The sequence below is a fragment of the Neopelma chrysocephalum genome, unplaced genomic scaffold (assembly GCF_003984885.1).
Source record: "Neopelma chrysocephalum unplaced genomic scaffold, ASM398488v2 Primary Assembly neopelma1_365, whole genome shotgun sequence".
Classification (NCBI taxonomy): Eukaryota; Metazoa; Chordata; class Aves; order Passeriformes; family Pipridae; genus Neopelma; species Neopelma chrysocephalum.
This window is the reverse complement of record NW_020898029.1, coordinates 188856-200260: the sequence shown is the minus strand read 5'-3', so window position 1 is coordinate 200260 and position 11405 is coordinate 188856. Positions and strand designations below refer to the sequence as shown.

The window sequence follows — 11405 nt, the reverse complement described above, 5'->3', positions numbered from 1 at the left end:
CCATCATGGCATTATCCTCTAACATGTTCCACCATGGCTTTATTCCTCTAACATATCCCATCCTGCAATAATTGCTCTGACATGTCCCACCATGACAATATTGCTCTATTATCCACTACGATATTATTGCTCTAACATGTCCCATCCTGGCATTATTCCTCTAACGTGCTCCATCACAGATTATTCCTCTCCAACAGGCCCCCTGAGAGCTGCAGACATCCAGCTGTGCCTCAGCACTGCCCTAGAGGAGCCCACGTTACAAAGAGAAGACTTGTGTCATTTCTATGGACTATTAAATTCTTGACTGGAGCAGAAAGGCTGCCAAAATGAATGTTTCCTGGAGGGAAAAATATCTAAATCCCTAGGAAACTGGACAGTGTGCCAAAACCCATGTCATTCATTACATTAGCCCTGACTCTGTATTTCAAGTATTTTGTATCAGCAGTCTCCAAAGTTGGGGGCACAAAACTATCCACTGGGGTGCAGGAAGGAAATAAAATAAAATATATCTTTAGAGTAGTGTTTCTTTTACCTTTAGGTCTTCCTTTTTTAAATCTCTGTTTTTCTGTATGTCTATAATGGACATATCAGCACAGAAATACAAATGTACCTGTGTATTTCTGTGCTATACATAAATAAGTAAGTATATAAATAAAGACATACATCAGGAAGTGTGCTCAAATTTTTTTTGCTGATGAGGAGGTCTAATTCAAAAAGTTTGGAGGCCTCCATTCTGTATCATACTGTGCTAAACCTCTGGTCCTCCCTTTATTTGCAAGCCCAGCTCTTATCTGGGTATTACTGTGTGTCAACGTGCTCAACAGCCCCAGGAAATGAAGAATTGAACAAAGACACCTGAATCATTATTACCAGAAGATTTCTGCTGTAAAGTCTTTTTAAAAGATGCCTTTAAAGCATAAATCAGGCAGAGCACTGAGCTAAGCCTGTTACAGACACCACACCAGCACTGGATACTGAGATATCCTTTACAGGGTCCTTGTTTCTCCCAGCTCACTGTCACTCATTTGATCTGTACAGGTCTCTCACATGGCTCTGACAACACTTCTTGAACAGATAAACATGTCAATATCATCATAAAAGGCCCATAAAATCTTCCCCACCTCTCTTCCCAATGGAATTCTGTTATGGGAAGCACACACTGATTTTCCAGCAGTGGTTAAAAAACTCCTGCTGGCCACTGAGGGAGTGTCTCAGGTCAGGACAGGAGCTGCCTTCTCCTCTTCCCTCTGCCATGAGGTGTGTTCCCACTGCCCAGCTCCTCCCTCACTCCAGGGATGGAGTCACCAGTTCCCCCAAAGGCAGGTACACCAGAGATGCTCACAGGGCTCCACTGATTCCAGAGGAGATTGGTTTTCACCTCCAGATGCTGTGACAAAGGGTCATGTCCCATAACAGGATGGGAGGAAGAGCTGGTGACAACCAGAGACAGGTTGTTCACCCCGATAATGATGTTTCACCAACCCCAACCTGCCCAGACCCTTCCATTACTACCCCAAACCTGACCAGTCAAACCCAGCAAATGGAAAACCAGATAAACCATCACACAAAAACCAGGTGTCTGCAGGAGGAGGGTGAACAACCCCACCATGAGATAAAGTGCCAATATCCCTGTTGAAATCTTCCAGGGAATACCTCAACCTCAGCATTTCCCAGAACTCTGCTCTGATGACTTTATTTACACTAACTTCTAAACATGGGAACAAGGCCAGCCCAAATAATTATAGCTGCACTCGTGTAGGCAGCCCCTCAGATAAACTGGTTTGTTCTATCACAGAGAAAGGAATATTGAATTTCCTTAGAGAAACAAACACAGTGAATGAAAGGCAAATTGGATTTCTCCCCAGTTGCACAAAACCAGATCATATTTACTCTCTATACACTCTGAGAATTCTCTCCCCAACAACACCACAAATGCCATTCACCAGCTTTATTGACTTCTAAAGGGTAATTTGACAGCAGCTGGCACGTAGAACTGGGCTTAAAAGTCTTTGCATTAAGAGGAACAAACGAGTTTGCAAGTGAATCTATAGAATCAGAAGCCAGGGAAAAGGGAGGTAAAATTCCAAGTGCCTGTCTGGCTGTCCTGAACATTTCTAGGAAGGAAAGGGCTCTGCAGGCACAAATCCATTGTAGGTTAACAGAAGGTCTTTCCTGCCCTTCCTCGTGCAGCAGAGCTGGGACATGTGGAAAACACGTGTGACAATGTGGTGTCATGGAGAGAAGAGCTCAGGGATAATGGGAAATACTGGACAGAGTTCAGGAAAGCTGAGGAGCAGCTGAGGGAGCTGGGGGGGCTCAGCCTGGAGAAAAGGGGGATCAGGGGGGACCTTCCTGCTCTGCTACTCCCTGGAAAGAGGTTGGAGCTGGAGGGGTCGGGCTCTGCTCCCAGGGAACAGGGGACAGGAGGAGAGGGAACGGCCCCAAGCTGTGCCAGGGGAGGCTCAGGTTGGACAGCAGGAGGAATTTCTCCATGGAAAGGGTGCTCAGGCACTGGAAGGGGCTGCCCAGGGAGGTTTGGAGTCCCCACCCCTGGAGGTGTCCAAGGAAGGCCTGGATGTGGCACTCAGTGCTCTGGGCTGGGGGACAAGGTGGGATCAAAGGTTGGACTCGATGACCTTGGAGGTCTTTTCCAACCTCAACGATCCAGGGATTCTGTGATACCTTTGAGGGGAAGGGGTTTGGTGAGGAAATCAAACCCCACACCACAGCTTTGGGCAATGGGATTATAAAAAGAGGCTACAGGAGCCTGGACTTCCTCCATTGCAGTAACATCTCCTGGGATGGGGCAAAGACAGGTGGAAATGGATTCCAGCACCAGAGGGAAGGTTTGGAGCCCAGTCTGCAGGACTCTCACCAGGCACAGCACCACAGGCAACACCTGCTGACTCACAGGAGAGATTTCTGCTGCTCAGCACCCCCAGAGAACAGCAAAGACTAAAGACTCTCCTTTCTCGTGTCCCAAGACAACCTGCTAAGAGTTCTAAATATATTAATAGCAACATAATAAATTATGAATGTAAAGCTGAGTCACAAAACCCAAAACAAAGCACCGTTAAGGGATCTGGGTCAGAAATCCTGAAAACCTCGAGTTATAAATACTCAGCTTGTCCAAATAACCAGCACGAAGCACAAGATGTACTTTGAAGCCATGATTACTCTGAAATCTCCTTCTTCCTCCTTCTCAAGGTCATCTCTACTGGTGTAAACAGAAAATCAAGCCAAATTAAAACCAGAGGAATAAAGGAAGGAAGGGAAGGAGGTGGGGGGGAGCTGAATTGCCACGAGCAGGACCATCCAAGCAGATGCTCTTTTCTTTTTTCAGGATGAAACCCTAAGACACTTGTGAGAGGCAGCAGGATGTGGAAAACTAGAGAAGCCATTGGGATTTAATTGCTATATTGCAGTGAGAAAGCTGTATATTTGCTAACAGCCACACCAAGCAAGAGCCTGTGCCAGTGGCACTTGCTGCAATGGTGCTGAAAATCAGCTTTTCCCTCCTGAGCTAAGAGTTAAAGAGCTCTTAAGATGTAGTGGAAGTGTATGATTTGGAACCTATTCAGCTAGAACAGAGTTTTTATTGTTCCTTGGCCATTCTAATGATCTCAGATCTGTCCCTGTCACTTATCTCTTGTCTCCGAAGAAAAATCAGCATTTTCGGGCCATTTATTCCAAGCATCAAGTGTTAAACTTGTACAAGAGCTCCGAGCAGACAATTTAACACACTGCTGCTGCTTCCAGGCTCAGGGCAATAGAAATTAAGTGTCTGCACTGTGCTGCTGCTCTGTGCAACAATGATTCTCCAACCCCTGATTTCCCCTGAAAAGAGAAAATACACTGTCTAGTTAAGAGGCTCTGGAACTGAACAAAGCCCTTGATTCTCTTCCCAGAGCTTCCATAGATTTCCTTTAAGATCATTATCAAGGTTCTCTAAACACTTTGCAGCATCAGTTTCTCCAAGTGCTAAACAAATAATGGAATGTATCCAATAGATTAAAATTAATTCACTTCTCGGAGAAGCCTCAAAGAAGGAGTGGATCAGGCACAGCAACCACTTAACCACACATGTTAGGGGGGAAAAAACAGCTTTTTCCCAGCAAAAATTGTAACCTTTGCTACACAGCCAAGACAAAGGTGCCACAGAAAGAGCCTCCTGCTCCATGGGGGAGTTCAGGCCTTGGGAATAACCATGAGCAGGAGAAATCCCAAAGGATTGGGACTGTCATGGACTGGGTTTAATTTCAGCCATGCAAAGAAAGCTGAAAAGCTGAAAAGCTTCCCTGCTCCAGCTGGACTTGAAGAAACCCAAGTGGGACTCGTGTAGCAGCTGAGGATCCCTCCCAACCTAAAGCTCCCTGGATTCAGCCTGTGAGAAATGGGAACAAAGGCAGGGAAAGAGAAAAGATGAATTGCACAAGGCAGTGCACAAATCAATCCTCTCCACGAGAAGGACGCAAAAATTTATTTTATTTGTTTCCCTATGAAATATTTTTAAAATATTCCTCCCATAACATATATTTTTACAAACCTCTCATATTTTCAAACCCTACCAGGAAAGCTGTTGGGACTGAATCCTTAAGGAGAGGGGAAAATCAACTGCTGCTGTGAATGATGGTGTATTGCAGGGAGCACGGATTTAATACTGGGAAAAACTCTGCTGATATTTCAACAGAAATAAACAGCAGCACAAAAGTTATTTACAGAGGTGTTTTTAGAGAGACAACTTGCCCCAACTCTTCACTACCACCAGTGAGCAGGGCCCTCACCTTCTCCCTCAATCCCTTTGCTTCTCTCCTCTTCCTCCAGGTCTGTCCCTCTTTTCAGCTCCTCTTTTACTTTCACGTCTTCCAAGGCAGTTTCAATAGCCATGACATCCCCCAGAGACTTCTGATCCTCTGTTTTGTGTCTCCTGTGCTGACTCCTTTTTCTGTGAGACCTGGAAGTACAAAAGTGGGATTTGACATGAAAGCCCAGCCTTCAATACAGAAAACCATCACTGACTTAAAAAGCTGGACACAAAACAAAAGGATCTTCTTTGGAGTGAAAACACAAGGTAGTTAAAATAGCTACAGGGCAAAGGAGATATCTGAAAGGGAGCAGATGAACCTTGCATAACACAACATTTAAGATCCATTCTTGCAGCCATTAATTGTCTGGGTTTCCCGAAGAGCTTTTTCCCACCATTACTAATGTAAGCTCACAAGCTGCAGTTAAAGTGATTTTAATTGTGGTTTTAAATCTATTTTGCTTTCTGTATTTCAAAACACAGATGAAAACTTGTTTAAATCTCTCTTTCATCCTCTGCCTCCATTCCATTATTTCGGTTCATTCTGGCCGTGCTTCCCTTTGGCAAACTGCTGGAAGTCTGCAAAGCATCATCATCCAGCTCTGAGACATTACCCAGCACTGCCAGTTCCTAAAAAACACACTATAATGAATGTTCAGAGCAAAATCAATAGGCAGACTATGATTATTCAGTGGTATAATTCACAAGGTCCAAGGCCTTGAAGAAATCTAACTAAAAAATAGGTGTATTAATATGATCAGACTAATACTAATGAGCCAATAGCAGTGCTGTTCATTCTTTTTAATGTCAATGCCACTAAGAAAAAGAGATTACAGTGGTCACAATGCAAAGAAAAATGCAAATTCAGAAGTCAGGATGATATTTTTTTTGGTTGGGAACAGTAGGAAGCCAAGCACCCACCCAGACACTCCCTCCCCATTGCTCAAGAGGGTCAGGGAGGGAAAACAGGAAGAACAAGAGCCAGAAAACTTGTAAGTGAAGACAAATGCAGGTGAAAGAAAGAGGAAAGAATGAAAAGAGGAAGAAATAAGGCCAGGAAATGCACTCACCGTGTCCCCCAGGCAGAGCAGTGCCCAGCCAGGCTCCAAACAACCCCCACCTCGGAAGCCAAACCCCTCCTTCTTCCTCTCTCCCCCAGTTTTTATTGCTCCCCATCACATTTGATGGCACAGAAGCTCCCTTTGGCCACTCTGGGCCAGCTGTCCCAGCTGGGTCCCCTCCTCATCTCTCACCCACCCCACAGAGGGGGGGGGAAATAAAGCCTTGACACTGGGCCAGCAAAAACAAAACCATCAGAGCTTTATGAGCACTGGAGTAGCCACAATTCCCAGCAACTCCATCCCAGCCAGTCCCAGTCCAATGTTTTTACAGAACCTATCCAACAGCTCCTTGAATTTTGGGTTTAATGCTTTCTTTTCAAAAGAGACTGATTCAGAAACTTGTCATTTTTACCCCATTTTTAGCATGTAGACACTTTTTTGGGGGGGTGAAAGCAGCATTTTCCATGTGGCCTCACATCCAGCACCGTGTGACAAACAGTAAAACACAACCACTGCCTAAAAATGTAGAAAAGCTGAAATTCAGCTTCCCATCCTCGGAGCCCAGAAATTCAGCTGCTAATTAGATTTGCAGCACAACAGAATTAAGGGCCCTTAATCAGGTAACTGCCAAAGAAGGGAGAAAAAAAAATTCCACCTGAGCTGGAAGATGAATAGAAAAGCAGGTTGCTCCATATGCACAGAGATTTCTAATTGCCAGACTTGGAGCATATGGTGGCTCTCCAAGCAGAGATGTTGCCTTCACACCTGCAAGACAGTCATTAGCAGGAACACAGAGCTGAACCCAAAAGGATCAGCTTTGCTCTTCACCCATATTCCAAGTCCACACCACCTTCCCTGGAGGGGAGGGAAAGTCAGGTGGGAGGAGAAAATAAAGCTGTGAGACTCTGTCATTGCAGCTGGAACTTCTTTGTAGCTGCAGAAAGCAGCAGAGTGGTGTCACAGGCTGGTTTTAGGAAAGGGTGTTTTATTCCTGTGGGGTGGAAATGCCAGGCAAAAATTGCAGCACAAAGCTTTATACTCACAGGAGATAAAATACTCACAGGACCTAAAAAAAAAAAAGGTCTTTTGGCAGTGCTCTTCTCACTCTGGAGTTGTGGGGAAGAGAGGCAGGAAACTCTACATTTAAAGCAAGTGCTTCCAGAAGTGCAGGCTGAAGGCTGAGCAGCTTCCCAGGTGAAGCTGTTCTGGGTCTGCCAGAATTCACACACCAGAAATGGGCTGTTGGGGACTGGACTGGACTAAAAACAGTCTCTTGCTGAAGCCACAAAGTAAACAAAGTTGAGTTTTTCAAGGTAACTAAGTCTGACTGACCTTAGAGAAGAAATAACACATCTCTGCAGAGTTTAAAAGCTCCATTTTTCCAGGAGAGCTGACAAAAAAGCAGCGTTTGTACTCTTTGAAGAACAGACCACAAAGTGACTTAAATTAAGTAGCTACAACTGTGAAGAGGTTTGGGCAGAGGTGAATCCCTTCCCTCCATCCTGCTGAGAAAAATCAGGCTTCAAGTAAAATGATGTCTTGGAAAGACATAAGCACAGGAGAGAAAGTACTGCTAAGGAGTATTGAACAGCTTCAAAACTGCTTCAGGATAATACTGAAATAATCCAGGCAACACTGAAGAGATAAGGAAAAAATGTACCTGGATCTTTTGCAATAGGCTCAGGTTGAGAGAGAGGCTTCTCTGCTGAGGGAAAATAATCCTTGGTGTTCATACAGTACCTTACACTGTGCAAATATTTATATATATAAGTAACCCTTAACAGTGACGAGGCAGTAAAGAGATTCCCAATTTCCAGATGAGGAAGAAAAAGCTCCAGGGACCCACTGGAGTTCAGTCATTGCCCAGAGGGCACAAATGGCAACTTTCTGCCTCTGAGGTTGCACTGCTTTTCCTGAAGCTCATTATAGGAGGAATAGCTGGAAACATCTTAGGACTATAACCTCTGGGGCAGAGCAATATTGCAGAGGTCAGTCATCTGCCAAATGCCATATTTATTGTGTCTTTGGGAGCATGGATTTAGTGGGGAACACACCTTTCCACTTCAGCCTTTGTAAAATAATACTGGACAAAATACTTCATGTAGGGAACACAAGTCACAGGAGCCCCAGTCCAGGGCTCACTGGGTGACTGAAACTTCTGGAAGACAAACAGCAGTGATGGAGAAAGAAAGATAACATCCTACTAAAAGTGTCTCTTGCTTTGATAAAATGCCTAAATACATCAGCTATCGTCCAGTTATTAGGTTTTTAAATTGTTACTCAGAGTCCATATCAAAGATGGCCCCAGGAACTTATTTAACACTTTTTTTTTTCCTGGATTTCCAAGCAGTGACACTGGAACTGAAATCACCAGCAGAATATTACAAGTGGATGAAGCAACACAATTTCCAGAGCCTGCCAATGCTCTCAACCAGGAATTCAGCAAATGCTGGATGAGAGCAGAAAGAAACCATGTGCTGCACTGCAAGTGCTTTGGGGAACAGGAATGAGAAAGATGTAAAAAAGTAGGATATGGGAGCATATGGAAGGGCACACACTTTACCTCAATTCCTTAAAATACAGAATCTCATTCTTCAAGTAAGCTTGAGGAGGAAGGGAAGTTCTCCCACCACCAGCCAATGTCCAAACCCCTCCAGTTCAATTCTACTCTGAGTCAGCAGCAGCATTTTTATCAGTTACCCCCGTCCACAACCAGTTATCATCACACCCCCCTCCTACTTCAGCAGATCAACTCCAGAATGAAAACCAGAGCAGGCACGAGACAGTTGAGGGTCTCCAGTGGCACAAGAGGTCACAGAAAACTACACCAAAGCAAGAGAAAGCCTTGGGAAAACCTCGATGCCCAAAGATTTCCTGTGGGCTTTCAAAGAAGGTGACAGGAAAAAAACTCAGTTGAAAAAAGGCAAACACCTCCAAGAGTTACTATTTTAAGAAAAACTTGACAGGAGAAAGAATGAAGTGATTGAAGGTGATGAGGGAAGTCACCTACCGGTGTTTGTTGTCCTCTTCCTCATCTCCTATCCTATAAAAAAGCAAGATTCCAACAGGAAAAGGTTAGCATGCCAAATTCTCAACTCCAGCATGCTGTTAACACACAAAAACCACAGACTTGGAGAAAATTAAGACAGATCAAAGGAAGCCCAGAAAGGCATGCAGAAAATCCCTTTTGCAACTGATGGGGCTTCTTTTTTTTTCCCCTTCCTGCCTTCTGATAAGTGAAGCTCTAAATGTTTACCATAGATTTTTTGTCTTCCAGGCTAAGATGAGATGTGAGGGGGCACCCGGTGTCCTACTTTGCAGAACGTGTGCTTTTATAACATTTAAAGGGAAGAGAACAATGAGGGACACATTACCCAAGACAAATTACAAGAGGAATTGTATAAAGAGAACAAAGGGAGGGAAAAAAAAGAATTTGAACATTCTCAAACTAAGAATTACAGCATTTAAAATCTCAGCAATTAGAATCAAAGCGCTCAGACACGACGACTGTTTTCTCTTTACCTGCGGAGCAATTTTGCCTTCAGCTCTGCCTTTGTCTCATTCCAGGCATCCAGTTCTGGGCTGGTCAGAGCTGTGGGTTTCATGTGGTCCAGGACAGCAATGTCTTTGCCTTGTTTCCATAAATCATATCGTTCTGGCTGCAGGACCCTCACAAACACATCCATGGAGATCTTCACCATGTCCTTGCGGCACGTGCACTGCAAGAGACCCCCCAACACAGGACACGTCACTCTCAGGGACTTTTCTCACCTCATCAGCCAAATTTTCCTTTTTCCAGAGGTGAATTAACCCTCCCCAGTGTTGGCTGTAAGGCCTGCAGAGGGTTATTGGGAAGGGTGAATGTTGAGAATCACTTTGATGGGTATTTGGGTGTTCCAGCTCCAGGGAAAGCATCAACTCCACCTGCTCTTGGCAGCAGCTCTTGGCAGCTGCTCTTGGCAGCAAAGCTGCCACACTCTCCAGGGGTAGTTGAAGACTCTTTTCCCAAGAATTTTGTTCTCCCTCTAAGGCCACCAACAGGCCAAGCCTTTCTGGTGGCTGACACTCTGCTCATCCACTGTCCTGCAGTCATTAGACAGCAATTACTTTGTCTGATGCAGACCAGGCCAGAGTCTGACCTGGCACCCACGTTCCCTCCATTAGCCTGTCTCTGGCAGAGTTTTGCAGGCTGAAAAGATATTATTGATATCACTTCATAACTGGGGAAAAAAAAGCCTTAGAGGAACAAAAGACTAACCTGGAGAACAGGGCAGTTAAACTTCATAATGACACATGATGACAGGGCACATCAATCCTGTGCAAGAGCTGAGAAATAAAGCTACAACTATGAGTCCAACCTGCACCTAAAGCACGTGGGCAGTGGGAGAAAATGGGCATTATTCATCTCAGCTGGCCTATGCTCATTAAAACTAACCTGGAATTGCACCCTTGCCATTGCACCAGCCTACATAAAGGTACTCCCAAGTGGTTTTCCTTGGATATATCCATTTGCTGTGATGAAGCCCAGGGGGTTCTCACCCTGGACACCAATCTCAGCCTGAATGGGCATTTAGTCTTTATAAACTTAATCAAAGGAAGGTAGAAGATGGAAAAGGACACAGGAAGCCCTCAATGCCCTCGTGGCTCCGGGGGCTGCAACCACAGCTCTGCTTTTGTGAGCAGTTGAGCCCCTTTTTAGTCCTGCTCTAAGGTGCAAAGCTTTGCAGGGTGTGAACTTTCACCAAATTGAGTTTCAACTTTGAGGTTGAGGTAATTAGAGCCACTTTGCAGGACTGGTTTGGGGGTTTTTCCCCCTTCCTTCACACCTTTTCAAAACAATTCTACCCATTCTCTTCACAGAAATGCCTGAAATTAAACCTGTTTCTCCCTTTCTTCCTTCACTTTTCACCACCTTTATTAAAAGATTTATGGCTGTAGTTAAGAAGCCACTGAGAGAGGGAGAAAAGAGCCTTTCTGGACAGTTCTCCACTATCCCACTTCCTCCCAACTCCTGTTTTCCATTTTGCAAGGACCTCTGGCTGCTTCTGCTGCTCCGGTGACCCGAGTGGGAAGGAGTATTCATGGACAGGAATTTTCAGGAAAATTCCATTCATTTCATGAAAAACAGTACAGGACAGAAAGGTTGGAAATGCAATTTGGCCAAAGCATGGCAGGAAAACAGAGATGGCACCTGTGCTTCAAATTCCAGCCCAGGCAGGAGCTTCCCAGCGGCACCTCCATCAATCCTGGCTTAAGGGATTTGGATTGAGCAGATTTTCGGTTCATTTTTCCTTAAGAAATTTTAAAAGCACCTGTGCAGGGCTACAAAGAGGAACACAGAGGAGCAACCCCAGCACACAGCAGCAATGAGCTCTGGGGATTGACCTCCTCAGCCTCCACAGAGGATGAGAAACGGCTTAAAAGGGGAACAGGTCCATTTTGTGACGCTGACCCGGAACCAACAGGTCCACACACATGTCATGCCTTCAAATCCAGCCCAGCAAATCCTGAGGCACAGGGGTCTAAAGGTCTCCAGAGCA

The 11405-nt window shown here is 45.0% G+C and overlaps 1 protein-coding gene across 2 annotated transcripts in view; it reads right to left on the bottom strand.

The window, feature by feature from the left end:
- Positions 1 to 4743: 4743 nt before the first annotated feature.
- LOC113978865 (lysine-specific demethylase 4B-like) overlaps positions 4744 to 11405 on the bottom strand; it is a 45505-nt gene continuing 38843 nt past the window's right edge. The window contains exons 8-10 of one of the 2 annotated variants that reach the window (XM_027706131.1): positions 9388 to 9584; positions 8876 to 8908; positions 4744 to 4954 (exon numbers count right to left, since the gene is read on the bottom strand). In XM_027706131.1, coding sequence (XP_027561932.1) covers positions 4759 to 4954; positions 8876 to 8908; positions 9388 to 9584 — 426 coding nt within the window. In that variant the 3' untranslated portion in view covers positions 4744 to 4758. The remainder of the gene's footprint in view (positions 4955 to 8875; positions 8909 to 9387; positions 9585 to 11405) is intronic. The other variant, XM_027706132.1, reaches the window with a different exon arrangement.